Source organism: Pelobates fuscus, chromosome 12 (genome assembly GCF_036172605.1).
Source record: "Pelobates fuscus isolate aPelFus1 chromosome 12, aPelFus1.pri, whole genome shotgun sequence".
Lineage (NCBI taxonomy): Eukaryota > Metazoa > Chordata > Amphibia > Anura > Pelobatidae > Pelobates > Pelobates fuscus.
Window position 1 is genome coordinate 377,733 of NC_086328.1, and position 20,341 is coordinate 398,073.

Consider the following 20,341-nt stretch of genomic DNA (forward strand, 5'->3'; position numbering starts at 1 on the left):
TAGTGAGGTTTATAAGTTATTAATATATTAATAGTGAGGTTAATAAGTTATTAATATATTAATAGTGAGGTTAATAAGTTATTAATATATTAATAGTGAGGTTTATAAGTTATTAATATATTAATAGTGAGGTTTATAAGTTATTAATATATTAATAGTGAGGTTAATAAGTTATTAATATATTAATAGTGAGGTTTATAAGTTATTAATACATTAATAGTGAGGTTAATAAGTTATTAATATATTAATAGTGAGGTTAATAAGTTAATATATTAATAGTGAGGTTTATAAGTTATTAATATATTAATAGTGAGGTTAATAAGTTATTAATATATTAATAGTGAGGTTAATAAGTTATTAATATATTAATAGTGAGGTTTATAAGTTATTAATATATTAATAGTGAGGTTAATAAGTTATTAATATATTAATAGTGAGGTTAATAAGTTATTAATATATTAATAGTGAGGTTAATAAGTTATTAATATATTAATAGTGAGGTTAATAAGTTATTAATATATTAATAGTGAGGTTAATAAGTTATTAATATATTAATAGTGAGGTTTATAAGTTATTAATATATTAATAGTGAGGTTAATAAGTTATTAATATATTAATAGTGAGGTTAATAAGTTATTAATATATTAATAGTGAGGTTAATAAGTTATTAATATATTAATAGTGAGGTTAATAAGTTATTAATATATTAATAGTGAGGTTTATAAGTTATTAATATATTAATAGTGAGGTTAATAAGTGCCCCTATATGAATCCACTGACTGCCATCATTATTGTATTTCCTGTCAGTTTATTGTGTGATGACTGTTGTTACATGTGATTGCAGTCTGTTTGTGAGCTGATACTGTGTCTTTAAATCCCTGTCTGAGTAGGTGGGATCACTGCCAGAGGAGGTTGTGTGAATGTCACTGGGATACTGTTACATAACTGAGAACCAGGAAGGAGCTGGCAGACATCATGCTGCTGAGAACTGTGTCCTGGCCAACCAGAATCCTGAGCCAAACTCTCAGCAGGAGAACCTACACCACAGACAGCCGGGTATGCTGCAGGATATTAACCCTGTCTACCAAACTCTATTAACTGTGCAATTACAATCTCAGTAGGCATTGGTGGGGGGCAGCTAGGGGCTGAAGCCCCTTAATGGGGGACAATCAGTGGACATATTATGGGTTGTACATTTATTTTACATAAATCAGCTTATTCAAAGCAGATTCTTGGTAAGAAAAGAAAGGTCAGTAGTATAAGGGTACATAGTAGATAAATATGTCTTGTGTGTGTATGTGTGTATTGTGTATGTGTGTGTATGTGTGTATTGTGTATGTGTGTATTGTGTGTGTGTGTATATTGTGTGTATTGTGTGTGTGTGTGTGTGTGTGTGTGTGTGTATTGTGTGTGTGTGTATTGTGTATGTGTGTGTGTGTGTGTGTGTATATATATATATATATGGTCATTGAGATTTCCTTTGGGCTGAAGACCCACGTGTTTCCCAGAATGTTTCTTTGGGTAGTTTTACTGTGTAGTGCTCAATATGCAGTGGGACCCCCTGCCTCCCCTCCTTTATTCTGGGGGAGTATGATGAGTCGCCCCATTCCTTCATGCTGATTGGTTTGGGGCCCTATATTTCTCAGGTTGTTTAGCGCTCAGCTCTCACTTATTATAGTGAGAAGAGGGATAGAAAGGACACATTTGGGTAAACAGTATATGTCAATAAAAACAAGGGTAACAGAATAAAATAATATTAAGAATAAAACAATAACTTTATGTATCGTTATGGCGGTAATGTTGCCAAGCTTCCAATCTTTTTTTTTTTTTTTAATTCTTTATTTTTGTTGTGCGGGGGGTTACAGACATATCAACATACGCCACAACAGCGTGTCACAGTTTGTACACAGAGTAAACAATGGCTTGATGTTTCGCACATTTTTGTAGTGTTGGTATGTTAGACTAAAGAGTTATTTCAACATAGTGAAAAGTAGATATAGAAGGTAGCGTAGGAAGGGCAACCTATTGAAGTCTAATTACGAAAATAACAATAAGTAAACGTGGTTCATATGAAACAGCATATGAGAACATATCTAAATTTGCTCTAGGTGTTGTCCTGATACAATGCACCTTGTGTGTCTTCTGAACCTAAAGTTAAGTGCGGCTGGTCTTTAAGTGGCTTTAAACTATATACAGTAGGTTGGTCGGTAAGAGATAGGCTTGTATGGTATAGTGGAGCAGCCCCTCTCAGGGCATCTGTATTTGCCGCCGCATTGTGTTGTTAGTATAGTGGTTACATCGCGTTTGTATGCCTGTCTTAGTGTGTGGAACTATAGTTGCCTCACAAGCTGTTAGTCGCATAGGGTGTAATAAACAAGCATTCGGTAGCCTATGAGGAAATACCAAGTTTAAACAAAAGAAAGATCGGGAAGCTTGCAAAAAGCTAGTACATTCAAGCTATATATGACCCCCAGAGGGTGACCTGTGGCTTTATAGCCGTGCCAGCAGGTGTGGGTTTCGCAAAATTGGGTTAGCAACTTGGTCTAAACATGTCAGCTATTTGGTATTGGGCTGTGTTCCTGGAGCATTTAGGTGAAAGCTGGCTTTTAGTGGCTATTAAAACAATAATAAATTCGAAATCAAAACAAAACAGTAACAGTGTCCGCATGGTACCAGTGGGCGGGGCCATGACTGCAAGTCCGTGCCCAAGGATGTGCGGTGTTGGCAGTCTATGCCTCGGTGTGGTAAGTCATTCAATGGCAATGTGAGATGTGGGTAGCGTCCGGTTGTATTCTTGTCATTGGCTGCGCTTGAGGGTGGTTTCGTTGTACCCTGGGTCACTGGTGTCGTCAGAGGGCTTGGGTTCTTCCGTAGATGGGGTCATATTAAAGTATTCAGGCAAAATTGTAGAGCCAGTCTCTTGGGTGGTATAAGAAAGTGTTTTGGGTGTAACGTAAGTTAAAATAGGCTAATGTCCTTGTGGGGTACGGTCAGTTGCTGCTCCATTCAGGTAGTTGCTGCTGCGTAGGTATCTGCGGTACTCCGTCGGGGGACAAAAGGTGGGATGTTAGCCGGGTCCCAGGAGTGAGAGGGCTGTTCAGGTTGATTAGCTCGAGTGAGTGCATCCCGGGGAGCCCCAGGGCTGGTAGTATTGCGGCAGCCTCTTGGAGGGTGGTCACTGTGTGCGGTGTTTCTCCCTGGTGCACCAGCAGTGTGCGGGAGAGTCTCCACTGGTAGCGGTCGCAGATGCTATGCTGCTGGAGAAGTGTCGTGAAAGGCCGGAGTGTCTTTCTCCATGCAAGGAGAAAGGTCGCCCCGAAAGGTCGGCCAACATTGTAAGCTGCATGTTTTCAAAGCGATACGGTGTTTGTCCCCTCAGGGCTGTAAGGAGTGCATTCTTGTCTGACCCGCTATTAAAACGGACCACCAGGTCCCTGGAGGCGGTTTTCGGGGCTCTGGCGGGTTTGGGGATACGGAATTGGCCTTAGACTGTCACTGCTTTAGCCTGTCTGGGTTGTAATAAGGCCCCTATCAGGCGTCTCACAAAGTGTGGGAGTTCAGCGTCCGGTATCTCCTCCGAGTCCCCTCTCACCTTTATGTTATTTTGGCGCCGGGAGTCCTCCTGCGCAGCAAGTCAGCGTTCATGCAGCTGGTTTAGATGCTGCAGTTCTTGTACTGTGTGCTGGAGCGCGGTTAACTGCTGGGAGTGCTCTGTGGTGGTGTGCTCGATTTTACCAATGCGGCCTGTGAGGCCCTGTAGGTCCCCGCGGATCGTGGCAATGTCCGCCGAAATGTGGTCTTGGAGTGCGGCCAGCATCTCCTTCAGGTCTGATTTGGTGACCGGGGACGCCTCTGGGCCTTGTGGTCTTTGTATGGGCCTCTCCGGTGCCTGTGGATAATCTATGTCGGCTCCCAGTGAGTCCTCGTCCGAGAAATCTGAGCATCCTCCTGTGATCGCGGCCATCTTGGGCCCGATAGTGCCATGCGCCTGCCGCCAGAGATCACCGATTGTGAGCCCAGGACTGGCCTTGTCGGGTCTGGGCTTTTTCGTTTTCCGACCCATCTTGTTGTAGTCGGCAGGGACAGTCTCCCGGAACACCGTGGGTGCAGGTAGGGCGATTCTTTTACCCGTTTTTAGCTATCTCGGCGGGGAGCTCTAGAAAGGTGCGGCCAGTCGCTGCGGCTGTCAGGCTCCGCCTCAAGCTTCCAATCTTTTATCTTTCTCCTGGTTGTGTATTCAAGCACATTGCAATAACTGCTTGTTATGATGGGACGTTGGGATTCTCCCAAATTGTTGCCGTTGTAAAACATGGTTGGACTCTTTATTTCCAAATGCTCCATTTTAAAATCACTACTTTACAACCTTTATACATTTGCACCTTTCTGGCAACTTTTCTGTAATGCTCCAAAATATTCTGCCTTTTTGCCACACTTTCCTATTTTGGATTTTTCCTGATGATTTTTTAAAGGGACCCTATAGATACCCAGACCACTTCCGCTCATTGAAGTGGTCTCGGTGCAGTGTTGCTGTTTCCTTAATCCTGCAGGAGGAGAAAGTGAGATAATTACATAAATGAGTTAACGCCACCTCGAGTGAAAAGATCTAAGTGACTTTTATAAGGGATTAATAATGATGGCTAGGCAACTGAGTGACTGGATCCACAAAACAGCAAGTCTTGTGGGGTGTTGCCGGTATGCAGTGGTTAGTAATTACAGTAAGTGAACTGGCAATAAGGTTACGGGCGCCCAAGGCTCATTGCTTCCAATGAAGAGCTACTGTTGCTCAAATTGCTAAATACTTAAAGGACCACTATAGGCACCCAGATCACTTCAGCTCAATGCAGTGGTCTGGGTGCCAGGTCCCTCTAGTTTTAACCCTACAGCTGTAAACATAGCGAAACTGCACTATAGTCACCTGAACAACTACAGCTTAATGTAGTTGTTCAGGTATTATCTATAGCTCCCTGCAGGCAATCTAATGTAAACACTGTATTTTCAGAGAAAATACAGTGTTTACATTGATTGATAGGAATACCTCCAGTGGCCGTCACTCAGTCGGCCACTAGAGGGACTTCCTATCACGCAGGGCCCTAAAAAGGCCCTGTACACGTCAGACGTATTAAAATATGTCTGGCGTGTTCAGGAGAGAGAAGGCACTGTGTTCGCGCCTTCTCTCTCCTGCCTGTCAGCAGAGGAGGGGGGCGGGCAAAGACCGCGAGCTGAGCTGTCACTCAGCTCAGCTCGCGGGCGCGCACACCGGGCGCATGCGCGGTAGTGCGCTCAGCACTTCAGAGGGTGGCATGAATGCCGCCCTCTGAAGTATGTGCGCATGTGCGGCGAAGCCGCGCATGCGCACAAGGGAGCAATGACGCTTCCAAATGGAAGCGTCTGATTGCTCCCTGCTCGCGCCCGCCTATTTCGTCATTTTGACGAAATAGGGGGCGCGGCTTCACGAGGCTCCCGGCGCTGGAACGAGGTGAGTAAAATCACCTCCCTGGAGAGTCCCTTTAATCCAGCCTCTAGTGGCTGTTTGACTGACAGCTGCTAGAGGCGCTTCCACGATGCTCACTGTGAAAATCACAGCGAGAAGACGCTGGACGTCTATAGGAAAGCATTGAGTAATGCTTTCCTATGGGAGGTTTGACCACGCGCACGGCTCTTTTATTCAGATCTGACGTCGGCATGGGGTGGAGAGTTCCCCAGCACAGAGGGAGCCCAGCGCTGGAGAAAGGTAAGTAGCTGAAGGGGTTTTAACCCCTTAAGCTAAGTGGGAGAGGGTCCCTGAGGGTGGGGGGGGGGACCTAATGACCCTAAAGTGCTCCTTTAATGCTGACCATGATACAAAGGTGTCAAAATACAGAGTGCTTCACTGTTTACTGTGTATGTAGCTGCGCTGCCGCAGACCGGTCAGAGTGCCCATGATGATCCCTGTCTACTGCTGAAAGCAGCTTCAGTGGTAACATGAGCATCAGAACTGAACCACGGAGCAATGGAAGGTTACCTGGTGTGATAAATCGTGTTTTCTTTTAGATCCGGTGGATGTCCGGGTGCATTTGCATAATTTCCCTAGGAAGAGATGGCAGCTGAGTAGGCTATGTGAAGAAGGCAGGCTGGTGGAGGCAGGGTTATGTTCTGGGCAATGTTCTAATGGGAAACCTTGGTTCCTGGCATTTATGCGGATGTTCAGAAGTCTTGTGGAGTCCATGCCTTGATCCATCAGAGCTGTTTTGGCAGCACGATGGGGACTTATACAATATTAGGCAGGATATTTTACTGTTGTGGCTCATTAATGTATGTCACCACCAAATAAAAGAGGAGAAATTCTGTCACCTATAGATGCTATAGCATATGTTAAAACTTTCTTAATTAATGAACAGATGTCCTTTGTTTAATTAAAAATTTATGGGAAATTAGTGAAACATTCTTGCCTCAATGAAGAGAAAACATCGAGTTACAATGAATAAGGATTTTATTTAAGCTTCTGCTAAAACTTTTAACCCTGAGACACTATCATAAGCGGATATATATATGTTGGAAGGCCATTTGGCCTAAATTTGTGGGAGGAGTTATGATCCTAAATAAACCCTACCCCCCTACTTACCTTTGCCGTTCAAGCTGTTTTGACTTCCATACTTGCCTGCCTTTCCGGTCCATTTTTCCCACCAGTTTTTTCCTCAAACAAGCAGTCAGGCTTCAGCAGCTCCAGCCGTCGACCTCCAGACTCGTCCACCGGCTGCCCCGCAGTTTTCCCTACTCGTTACCCGGCTATTGGGCTTCCGGGCACAAGACCGGCACGCTCACATAAGCATCAACGTGGGAAATAGCGTTTGGCTATTTCCCACGTTTGGGCCTAAAAACGCGGAGATAGGCTCCCTATTTATTTATATATTACTTACCTGTTTGTGTAATTCCGCCTTTCGTGTACTAATGCATTCGTGCGGCTTTTAGCCGACCGAGGAGTACACACACTTTCGTGCTTCTTTTGTTAAAATATTTTACCGAACGCTTATACTCACCTTACGTTCGCTTGTTTCTCACTTTCGTTTAAACAAAACACGTACGAACGGCTTTGTTACTAGCATTTTGTTTAAATATAAAATCTATCACGTGCGGTCCTATTATATTCCTCTTACACCTTCGGTAGCCGAACGCATGAGGTTCTAAGCATTTTAATTTTAATATTTAAGTATGTTCCTCTATGTATTCTTTTATAACATATGTTCACGGTTCTCCCTACGTTTTCCCTTAATCTATATGGCACTATTCGCCACTCATTATCACAATTAATTAGGCATATATTCCCAGGGGTATTCTCTTAAAGAAACAGTTAACCCCTTTACGGTTTGTTTTTCCTCAATGGGCTGAGCCCCATCAAACCTCTTAAATTTATCAAGCTACATGCTCAAATTTTTCAGTAGCTCTTATTTCTTAATCTCTGTTTATATTGAAGCACTATACTCAGGTTCCTTATTCTTACTAAATACAATGTTTTAGGTTGTACTACTCGTTCTTCAAGAAGGCTCCAGGAGGTGGTTCCAGTATCCCGTTTTTACGGTATCAGGTAAAAAAAGGTAAAAATTTTACATTTCTCCTGAGGTCTCATTTCAGCCTTCACGGTCTTTTTTTACAAATCTTTAAACACACCAGGTTTAAAGATGTCTCACTCTCCATGTTACCATTATAGTAAGTGTTAATTCTGTTTTAATTTCTACATATCATTACTTAGACCTGCACCATTGCGCAGATTCACTACGCCTTCAACGACCATCAGGCTACCTGGTTCCCGACATTTCAGTATCAGGTATCCTTAAATCTTACTCACTACAATTACATCCTTCTAAGGCCTCACTTCGCCTTCATATCTGTCACAAATACTGCTCAGTTGTGGGAACCCAGGGGCTTGTCTCAAAAAAATTTGGACCAACGTTCAGGTCCCTCTGATTACACAGGTGTTTACGATACAGTTTCACTGTTAACATAGAAACATAGAAACATACAATGTGACGGCAGATAAGAACCATTCGGCCCATCTAGTCTGCCCAGTTTTCTAAATACTTTCATTAGTCCCTGGTCTTATCTTATAGTTAGGATAGCCTTATGCCTATCCCACGCATTCTTAAACTCCTTTACTGTGTTAACCTCTACCACTTCAGCTGGAAGGCTATTCCATGCATCCACTACCCTTTCAGTAAAGTAATACTTCCTGATATTATTTTTAAACCTTTGCCCCTCTAATTTAAGACTATGTCCTCTTGTTGTGGTAGTTTTTCATCTTTTAAATATAGTCTCCTCCTTTACTGTGTTGATTCCCTTTATGTATTTAAATGTTTCTATCATATCCCCCCTGTCTCGTCTTTCCTCCAAGCTATACATGTTAAGATCCTTTAACCTTTCCTGGTAAGTTTTATCCTGCAATCCATGAACCAGTTTAGTAGCCCTTCTCTGAACTCTCTCCAAGGTATCTATATCCTTCTGAAGATACGTTCTCCAGTACTGCGTACAATACTCCAAGTGAGGTCTCACCAGTGTTCTGTACAATGGCATGACCACTTCCCTCTTTCTACTGCTAATACCTCTCCCTATATAACCAAGCATTCTGCTAGCATTTCCTGCTGCTCTATTACATTGTCTGCCTACCTTTAAGTCATCAGAAATAATCACCCCTAAATCCCTTTCCTCAGATGTTGAGGTTAGGACTCTATCAAATATTCTGTACTCTGGCCTTGGGTTTTTACGTCCAAGATGCATTATCTTGCACTTATCCACATTAAATGTCAGTTGCCACAACTCTGACCATTTTTCTAGTTTACCTAAATCATTAGCCATTTGGCTTATCCCTCCTGGAACATCAACCCTGTTACATATCTTAGTATCATCAGCAAAAAGACATACCTTACCATCAAGGCCTTCTGCAATATCACTAATAAAAATATGAAAGAGAATGGGTCCAAGTGCAGATCCCTGAGGTACCCCACTGGTGACAAGCCCAAGCTTTGAATATACTCCATTGACTACAACCCTCTGTTGCCTGTCACTCAGCCACTGCCTCACCCATTCAACAATATTGGAATCCAAACTTAAAGATTGCAGTTTATTGATAAGCCTTCTATGTGCAACAGTGTCAAAAGCCTTACTGAAATCTAGGTAAGCAATGTCTACTGCACCACCCTGATCTATAAGTTTAGTTACCCAATCAAAAAAGTCAATAAGATTAGTTTGGCATGAAGTAAATCCATGTTGTCTCTGATCTTGAAATCCCTGTGTTTTTAGATGTTCAACAATCCTATCCTTTAACATGGTTTCCATCACTTTCCCCACTACTGAAGTAAGGCTTACTGGCCTATAGTTGCCCGACTCCTCCCTATTACCTTTCTTGTGAATGGGCACAACATTCCATACGTTCTACATTTTTACACTTGGCATACCAATGGCACGCCTCAGGCCTACTAGCATCTTTCTTACCCCTAGGTTCCTGGACTGGACCTGTTCTTCACAGTATATATAGTCATATATATTGAAGTCGCCCTGAGCATTGTCTAAATTTACAGGAGAAACACTCAAGGTCAGTATCTACATACGTTATATACTTCCTTCAAGAGGCAAGCCCCCGTCAGGGTAGAGAACTGGCTTTCAGGGTCAGGTGCTGGCCCTAGCTTCCCCTAATAATACTGCGGTCCGCGAGGTCTACACCCCTACCTCATACACGGAGGTTCAGCCCCACGACCAAATCATAGCTAGCCACCTCACTCGCTCTTCTTTAGGGCTACAGGTAGGGCTTCCCATGTCACGGCCACACGTTTTTGAATCTCTTACAGTCACCGAGAGCCCGACATCCTGCCACCTCGTTCTGGTGGCCACAAAACCCCCTCAGCCCAAATTATAGGTAAAGCCTCTCACCGCTGCTTGGCAATAGCAGGGCCTCACCTGTCACTTGGTTCTAATTATAATTATTCGCTTTGGCATTAGCTAGCAGGCCAGTTCTCCAGAGGTCTCATCCCACCTCCACTATACCCTACTTATCCATATCATTATTCCTTTCATAATGTCTCGAGAACCAATCATCGATCCCCCATCAGACGATGTACCCAGCACGCCAGCCAGGCCTGGGTCTCTGGAGGAATCCCTAACTCCTTCTACTCCCAGATCCCTAAGATATTGGACCATTCAAAAAATATCTGCTGAGCTCAGGCTCAGGGGGATCCCCTTTCCAGCCACCGCCAGAAAGGCAGAACTTTATAAACTGCTGACGACTCAGGCCAACGACCCAAGGCCCGGCACAAGTTTACAAGGGCCTCCAGTTGGCTACTCTGATTACACCCAGGAAACTCTGGCGGCTATACTGGCCAATCTGCAATCCATTAACAGCAGGTTGCTGAAGGTGGAATCGGCCATAGCCTCCAGGTGACTTAATAGCCCCAGCAGTCCCTACACCGGTGACCTCAACCGCTCTGACTGCCATACCCCTCATGTCCCCTCCCCCTACACCACCAGCCACTACCACTGCCACTGCCCACGCCTCACCAGCCCACTCTGTCTGACTTCCATTAAGAAAGATTCTTGATGGAAAGGACGTCAATTTAATATCCCTCCTCATAGCCTCCCAAGACGTCCTAGAAAATAGAGCATATAACTTCGGGGACATTTTGGTTGTCTTAAGAGCTAGAGACCCACGTTTGAATAAAAAACTCACCATCCCACAGTTTATTGCGTTTGGCACTTATTGCGACGTTATCTGCACGGTATACCCACATAGGAGAGAAGAGCTTGATTTATATATGCACAAAGTGGTTGATTTGGGAATCAAGTACGGAGGGTCCTCATTTTGCGATTACCACAAATCCGTTTCGGCCAAGGCAGCTACTCATCTGACACAATTCAATATTAGAATTGATTGGTGTCAGATAGATACTGAGTTATTCTGCCGTCATTTTGCTGGTTTGAGGCCCCAGTCTTGTGCCTCTTGTGGTTCCACTTCACACTCCACCGATCTATGCCCTGGCGACGCAGACCCTTCCACTTCCACTTTCTCACCCCACCACCCCCTCACCCCACTCCCAAGATGGGAAGGTGTCCAGAGAGACAAGCTGGGTAGACACATCACATTCTTGGGTAAGGCGCAGGTGTGCAATAACTTTAACACAGGCGTATGCAGCTACAGCGCATGCAGGTTGTTGCACATCTGCTCCAAATGCTTTAGAGCCCACACCAAGACCATGTGCCTGACCCGTCTGACACCTAACAAATAAGCTGGTTCATCACGCACCCCTCCTCCACCCCCCCATCAACTGGGCGCCACAGAATTAGCTGGTCCAGGGTGCTACCCAAAGGCTCACACGGGTCTCACGACCTTCCCCTCACTCTTCAAATCACTCGACCTACAACAGGTGCTACCCGCATCTACGGCATCACGTACGGTGGGCCACCGATTGTCCTCAAATCATACGACGACACCACGTCCAGACCATGTCCCATCCCAGTCGCATCCTAACCCGGCACGGGGGGCTGCTTACTTGCACTCCAAGTAATAAAATTTGTTATTGACATTTCGTATCTTTTTTCCTTTCCCTCCAGATCCTGGAGTAGTTTCTCTCATACCCAATGTATAATTTTGTTGTAATTTGCCTACATTCTACTATTCCAGCATGTAGGGATACACGGTTAAACAAGATAGATATATCTTACACCTCAATTACTACACCTCCTCTACTTAGCTGCTAACACTCTTTCATGCTCTTAAATTTCAGGTCTCCAGCCAGGCTCCCCCTCCGGCCCACCTCCAATCAGCCGGGACACCATCGTGCCACTGGCTAACCCTGGTTTAAACAAACTTTTACTCCACGCACAAACACTCACGCACCACGCTCTGTCTCCCAACACCACTATCTCTTACGCTAGGGCGCTGACTCTTTAACAAATTCACGGCCGAGTTTTGCTTACAAGGTGACCTTTCCATCAAAACCATGGTGGCTTTTGCCTCCTTTTGCCATTTACACTTAAAACTTTCACATAATACCATCAAACTCTACCTTACCAGAGTACAACACCACATCCTCACTAACTTCCCTAACCACGCTCCTTTTCTTTCTTCCTACCCCATTAAGAAACCCCTTAAAGGTATTTTCAAGGTCACAGTCCCTCCTAGCACGACTAGGCTACCAACAGACGGTCCAATATTCTGGCTCCTTAGCGACCTATTGGACAAATCCCTGTTTGACCATAATACTAATTTAGTCATGAATTCTGCCATCTTTTTGGCTTTCTACGGTTTCCTCTGACCTAGAGAGTTCACCATGATACATCTAGGAGACACAGTACGATGCCTCAAACTTTCTCACTTAAAGAAAGTAGACGACCATTATGTACTCTCTTTGCCTTCTACAAAAACTAATCATTCTTCCTATCCCACTATTATTTCCCTCTTCTCTACTGAGAATCTTTGGTGTCCGGTATATGTTCTGGATATGCTCCTGGTTTCTCACCTCACGCACTCACCAGACACTCCACTACTTCTACTCCAAGTACACCCACTCACCACAGCTACATTTATTTCACACATCAGAACTCTACTGTTAAGGTTAGGCTACAACCCAGCTTCCTTCTCTGGTCACTCGTTTCGCATTGGCGCAGCATCATCGGCTTCAAGCACTAACACTCCGGTACACATCATTAAGAGACTAGGACGCTGGAAATCCTCAGTATACAACTCCTACATCCCTCAACCAGAAAGGGAGCATAGGCAAGCTTTCAGAAATCTTGCTGTTTAAAGTTGCAATAAAGTGTGTTTACTTTGAAATCCTTTTTGCCCTCTTTTTACAGGCCTACTCGTACGTTGGTTTCGGCACACCTCAACCAACTTTGCTTCTCCTCTACAGCACAAGTTGGAAGGCCATAAACCCTACTTACCTTTGCCGTTCAAGCTGTTTTGACCCCACCCACCTACACCCTCCTTTACACATTTCACTTTGTAGGCCCTCTTTTTACAGGTCTACTCGTACGTTGGTTTCGGCACACCTCAACCAACTTTGCTTCTCTTCTACTTTCCATTTACATAATAGAGATTCCGAGCACAAATATATCAAAGATATGAGTCATAATATAAGGTTATAACCAGTTTTTAAATAGTACCAGTTTAATACTGTAACAAAACCCCTCTTCGCTTGAAGTAGTTATGGTGGTTTTGTTCCTTCTCACAGTGGTTATGGTGTGGATCCCGGTACTAGCATTGTATTCGAACCAAGAACACGCTCCTAGACTCTGGTTACACTGGGACTATGGCCTCTGGAGTGCATTACCTGTTAAAAACTCAATTTCTGCAACTTGAATGTTAAAACACTATGTCTGACCCTTTAACTCTGTTGGGAAAGAATCTGTACTTTTAAAACTGGCACTTCGGATACAGACGAAATGCCGAAGTAGTCGAAGTGGCCGCCATTCGACAAACGAACATTTTAATTCATTTGAACGCATTCAGCTGTGTTTGGTCATCGAACTCATGGAACTAAAATCGGATATGCGACGGCACGAACACTGCTGAACTTCTACCTTCTTTGGAGCTTCGACACTTCGATTAGAGTCGAATGGTGTTCGGCAATACGAACGCCACATTAACATTGCTATTTGCACGAACGGCACCCGTTCGTGTATTTTAACAGTATTTGAACTATGGGGAATAAACCGGCCGCACAACTCAAATCTCTGGAACTGTTTTTGGCATGAAAATGTGTGTGCAGTCGGTCAAATATGACTTCCAGCTATCTCCCGAACCACTGGACCAATTCTCACGAATTTTGGATGTTTGTCCCCGAAGTATGCTGGTTCTGAAAATATAACTTTTATTAGGATTGAATGTATAATTTGAAAGTTATGTTTAAATTTTTTTTTTTTTTTTTTTTAAAGCTTGATACAGTAACTAAATTATCTCCCAAGCAGAGGGGAGGAATTTACTGTAATGAATAGGAGTGTTTTACTGTGTGTCTGTAAATGATTGGTTGTTACGTTTGTGTTTTCAGTGCCCAAGAAGGTCCACGTGGGTGGTAACCTTGTGGGAAAAAAATGTATTAAAGAAATGTCCCTTGCACTCAATAAACCAGATCTTCTTATCCTCAACTTTGAGCCTTGTCTCTTGTTGTAGGGAACAGCTATACCAGCTACATCACTACTAGCTCTTATAAGAGCTCTCTTCAGCTACACTCCTACACTCTCTGGAAGGAGAGCCCCAGCTATACCCTCCTGGAGTAGTGAGCCCCGCTCTACCCACTCTGCAGGACTTTGAGTTGGAGCTCTGCCGTGGTCTCCAGTACTGGAAAGGAGGACGCCCAGACGGTAGATACCCCCACTCCATAGGGGTAACCGTCACAAATACATAAGGTTATATACCATGTTATGTGATATCAATTATTAAAGGTTAGTTTAATACACTGAACTAAATTATAAACGCAGCACTTTTGTTTTTGACCCTATTTTTCATGAGCTGAACTCAAAGATCTAAGACTTTTTCTATGTTCTAAAAAGGCCTATTGCTCTTAAATATTGTTCATAAATCTGTGTTAGTGGGCACTTCTCCTTTGCCGAGATAATCCATCCACCTCACAGGTGTGGCATATCAAAATGCTTATTAGACAGCATAATCATTGCACAGGTGTGCCTTAGGCTGGCCACAATAAAAATCCACTCTAAAATATGCAGTTTTATCACACAGCACAATGCCACAGATGTCGCAAGTTTTGAGGGAGCGTGCAATTGGCATGCTGACTGCAGGAATGTCCACCAGAGCTGTTGCCCATGAATTGAATGTTTATTTCTCTACCATAAGGTGTCTCCAAAGGGGTCTCAGAGAATTTTGCAGTACATCCAACCGGCCTCACAACCACAGACCACATGTAACCACACCAGACCAGGACCTCCACATCCAGCATCTTCACCTCCAAGATCGTCTGAGACCAGCCACCCGGACAGCTGCTGCAACTATCGGTTTCCATAACCAAAGAATTTCTTCATAAACTGTCAGGGAAGCTTATCTACATGCTTGTCGTCCTCATCGGGATCTCAAACTGACTGCAGTTCATCGTCGTAACCGACTTGAGTGAGCAAATGCTCACATTCACTGGCGTTTGGCACTTTGGAGAGGTGTTCTCTTCATAGACGAATCCCATTTTTCACTGTACAGGGCAAATGGCAGACAGCGGTATGGCATCGTGGGTTAGCGGTTTGCTGATGTCAACGTTGTGGATCGAGTGGATCATGGTGGCGGTGGGGTTATGGTAAGGACAGGCGTATGTTGGACAACGAACACAGGTGCATTTTATTGATGGCATTTCGAATGCACAGAGATACCATGACAAGATCCTGAGGCCCATTGTTGTGCCATTCATCCACGACCATCACCTCATGTTGCAGCATGATAATGCACGGCCCCAAGGATCTGTACAAAATACCTGGAAGCTGAAAATGTCCCAGTTCTTGCTTGACCAGCATACTCACCGGACATGTCACCCATTGAGCATGTTTGGGATGCTCTGGATCGGCATATACGACAGTGTGTTCCGGGTCCTGACAATATCCAGCAACTTCGCGCAGCCATTGAAGAGGAGTGGACCAACATTCCACAGGCCACAATCAACAACCTGATCAACTCTATGCAAAGGAGATGTATTGCACTGCGTGAGGCAAATGGTGGTCACACCAGATACTGGCTGTTTTTCGGACCCCCCCCCCCCCCCCCCAGACACCCCCGTACCCACCCAATATAGTAAAACTGCACATTTTAGAGTGGCCTTTTATTGAGGCCAGCCTAAGGCACACCTGTTCAATATTCATGCTGTCTAATCAGCATCTTGATATGCCATACCTGTGAGGTGGATGGATTACCTTGGAAAAGGAGAAGTGCTCACTGACACAGATTTAGACAGCTTTGTGAACAATATTTGAGAGAAATAGGCCTTTTGTGTACATAGAAAAAGTCTTAGATCTTGGAGTTTAGCTCATGAAAAATGGGGCAAAAACAAACGTGTTGCGTTTATAATTTTGTTTAGTGTAATTGTAGTTATTCTAGTGCCAAGGCATTTGATACGGTTCCTCAGTAATAGGTTAGTCTTCAAACTAAAATAAATTGGTCTAGATTAATATTCTTGTTCTTGGGTAGAACATTGGCTTAAGGATAGAGTACAGCGAGTTGTCATTAATGTTAACTTTTCAAGCTGGGCAAAAGTGGTAAGTGGTGTCCTTCTTAGGGCAATTTACACACTAAATGGTAGTGAATTAGGGATAACCACACACGAGAAGGATTTGGGAATTGTTATAGACAACAAACTAGAAAACAAAGTGCAATGTCAATCTGCAGTTGCTAAGGCCAGTAAGGTTTTGTCATGTATAAATAAGGGCATAAATTCTCGGGATTAAAATATAATTTTGCCTCTTTATAAATTGCTGGTAAGACCACACCTTGAATATGCTGTGCAATTTTGGGCACCTGTTCTAAAGAAGGATATCATGGCACTAGAAAAAGTGCAGAGACGAGCTACAAAATTGATAAAAGGAATGGAGCATTTTAGTTACGAAGAAAGGTTACAAATGTTAAATCTCTTTAGTTTGGAAAAACGGCACCTCAGAGGGGATATGATAACATTATACAAATATATTCGGGGCTAGTACAAACCATTATCTGGAAATCTATTCATGAACAGGGTTATACATAGGACACAAAGTCACACATTTAGGCTGGAAGAAAGGAGATTTCATCTAAGGCAACAAAAAGTTTTTTTACAGTAAGAGCAATAAGGATATGGAATTCTCTGCCTGAAGAGGTGGTTTTATCAGAGTCCATACAGATGTTTAACAGCAATTTGATAAATACTTCCAAAAACATAACATACAGGGTTCTAATTAGTGGGGTAATAGCTGCTTGATCCAAGGAGATATGTGATTGCCATTTTGGGGTCAAGAAGGAATTTTTCCCTAGCCTGTTGCAAAATTGGAAGCTTTTCAGCCTTCTTTTGGATCAACAGCAAAAACATATGTGAGGAAGACTGAACTTGATGGATGCAAGTCTCTTTTCAGTTATGTAACTATGTAGTGAGTATAATCATTTCCTCCAACATTTTTACTGTAGACACTGTCTATGAACACCTCCAGTGGCCACTTCTCAGATTACCATTTAAAAGGGGGCAATCCACATAAATAATGATGGTTTTAACACAATAGGGTCAGGAATACACATTTGCAAGAATTATGTTGGGCCTTCCCTACTGGAAGAGTAGCCAAAACGTTGGTCCCTGTCTGTCACACAACTATCACATTTGTCCATCTTGCAGGGTTGTATTTAGCACTGAGCAGTCTCTGTGTGTTTGAGTTAAACATGTTTTTGAATGGAAAATGTGTGTGCATGTAAGGGTGTATTTGTGCGTAATGTTGGCATTTGAATTCCGATATGTATGCTCATATACATGTACACTGCCACACACACACACACACACACACACACACACACACTGATACATATGCACACACAGACACACATGCAGATACACAAACACACAGATAATTACACTGACATACATGCAAAGACACAGATACACATTTCCTGTCCATTGTTCTCCAGCAGGGCGATGTCCCAGGGACACTGCCAGACCAGTTGAAACTGGCTGCTTTGTCCCTCCTCAATCTCTCATCAGCCCTTGCTATTGTTTAACCCCATGGCGATCCAACTGTATTCGTGAGATCTGAGCCCTTTTCGGGCAGATTGAGCGCTCAGATCCAAGCTATCTGCGGATTTGATGGACATATAGGTTCAACATTGTATTATAGGAATTATGTATTTTTATGTGGTTTTTGTAACAGTTTTTGGACTTAGAGATATTTCCTGTTACTGGAGATAATTGGCTTACCACAGCCACTTAAGCCAATTATCTCCAGGATAGAGGAGAAGATAGACTGGCCGCACAGCCTAAATCTGTGGAACTGTTTTGGGCATGAAAGCATTGCTTGCAGACGGTCAAATGTGACTTCCATAAAACGTTTGAACCCCTGCTCTGATCTGGGTGATTTTTGGATATGTTGTTCACCCAGATCAGGGCTAACCATATACAGGGATGTATATTTGTGGGGATATGTGGTGTTTTGGGGTGTTTTCTGTGTTTTGTGAAAAATGTGTGTTTTCTGCCTGTGGGTAATTGAGTTAGTTTATTGTGTTTGGTAATATTATCACAGGAGGGGAGGGTTTGTGTACATTATCTTACTGTCAGGATCGGGACAGGGATCCAACACGCAGAGTATACGGGATTACATGAAATTTTTAACCTGGTTCAAATGCATGTGATTATAATGCTGTTGTGTGCTGGATATTGTTTTGCTTGTTTTTGATTGCTGGTATGCGCATCGAGACCCTATGGGTAATAAGACTGCGTTTCTTAAGAATTTTAATAAATAAATAAATAAAATAAATAGAGTACAAACAGGAGAAGTTACGTATACCGGACCTTAGAATGGCCGGACTAACGTAAGGAGTAAGCAAAGAATGGTCTAGAGACAAGCCGAGGTCGAGGGAACGAGAGAGCAGGTAAACGAGAGACAAGCCGGGTCAAAAGGGTAATAGAGGTAAGCAGGGTAGAAATAATACGAGCCGGGTCAGAACCAAAGAGACAAATAGAAATAAGAGCGCTGAGTGACTAGACTAGCTAGAACCACAACAGGGCAATGAACCAATACACAAAACCTTATTTTATACCCTGGTTCTAAATAGATGATCACGCCCCCGACGAGTCCTGATTGGTGCTCAGGACTTGATTGACAGGTCGGAACGGATAGTCGTCATGACGTCGGCTACTAGAGCCGCGTCATAAAAGGAGGCGGATCAGAGGCGTCCGGCGTGTAAACGGCCGAGAGGACTGCGAGGAACGAGTGAGTCAGCCCCTCTGAGAGGGCGGAATTCTAAGTGTCTCACCTCCTCTGAGGTAGAGACAACAGGTACCCTGACAGTACCCCCCCGCTCAGAAACGCCCACCGGGCGGAAGGAACCGGGACGAGACGGAAACCGGGAATGAAAAGCCCTGCGGAGGCGAGGAGCATGCACCTCCTCCTGGACCACCCAAGACCTCTCCTCAGGACCATATCCTTTCCAGTCCACAAGATATTGTAACCTCCCCCGAGAAATTCGAGAATCGAGGATGGAGTTGATCTCATACTCCTCCTGGCCCTCAACCTGAACAGAGCGAGGGGAGAGTGCAGCGGAGGAAAACCTGTTACAAACTAGAGGCTTCAACAGGGAAACATGAAAGGAGTTAGGAATGCGCAAGCCAGGTGGAAGGGCAAGGCGATACGCAACAGGATTAATTCGAGTCAGAACCTTGTAAGGACCAATGTAACGAGGCGCAAATTTCATAGAGGGAACCTTCAAGTGAATGTTTCTGGTACTCAACCATACCCTATCCCCTGGAACAAAAACTGGAGCCGCCCTTCTACGCTTGTCTGCGTGTTGTTTGAACAACGTGGAATTATGAAGGAGAATTTGTCGAGTCTGATCCCACAACTTCCTCAAATTGGCAACATGGACATCAACCGACGGTACCCCTTGGGAAGGGGAAACCGAGGGAAGAATAGGAGGATGAAAGCCATAATTCATGAAAAAGGGGCTAGAACGAGTCGAATCGCAAACGAGATTGTTGTGTGCAAACTCCGCCCAAGGAATCAGACCGACCCAATCGTCCTGGTGTTCGGAAACAAAACAACGCAAATATTGTTCAATCTTTTGGTTGGTGCGTTCAGCAGCTCCGTTAGACTGGGGATGATATGCAGAAGAGAAATTCAATTTGATACCCAATTGAGAACAAAAGGATTTCCAAAAACGGGAAACAAATTGGGGACCTCTATCAGAGACAATTTCGGAGGGTATACCATGTAAACGAAAAATCTCTCTCGCGAATATCTCAGCCAATTCGGGAGAAGACGGAAGTTTAGGTAAGGGCACGAAATGAGCCATCTTAGTAAACCTGTCAACCACCGTGAGAATAACAGTCTGTCTTTTAGAAATAGGCAAATCGACAATGAAATCCATAGCCAAACAGGACCATGGTCTCTCGGGAATTTCCAAGGGGTGCAAGAGCCCACAAGGAAGCGTATGAGGTTGCTTAGTCTTCATACAGACCTCACATGCCCCGACGAAATCCTTAATATCCTTACGTAATGAAGGCCACCAGAAATCTTTAGAAATCAAGGAACACGTCTTGCGTATGCCAGGATGCCCAGCCACCTTGCTGTTGTGAAAGCACTGCAACAGTTCAAGTTGGAGTTCAGGAGGAACGAAGTGCCGTGCCCTGGGAGCCAGATGCTGTACCTTCATGATCTCGGC

At 43.9% G+C, this 20,341-nt stretch overlaps 1 protein-coding gene across 2 annotated transcripts in view; it reads left to right on the forward strand.

The window, feature by feature from the left end:
- The first annotated feature begins 923 nt into the window (after nt 1-923).
- Nucleotides 924-20,341, forward strand: part of LDHD (lactate dehydrogenase D) — a 102,524-nt gene continuing 83,106 nt past the window's right edge. Inside the window, exon 1 of one of the 2 annotated variants that reach the window (XM_063437580.1) lies at nt 924-1,056. In XM_063437580.1, the coding sequence (XP_063293650.1) occupies nt 976-1,056 (81 nt within the window). In that variant the 5' untranslated portion in view covers nt 924-975. Of the gene's footprint in view, nt 1,057-14,148; nt 14,368-20,341 lie in introns of those variants that run through there. The other variant, XM_063437581.1, reaches the window with a different exon arrangement.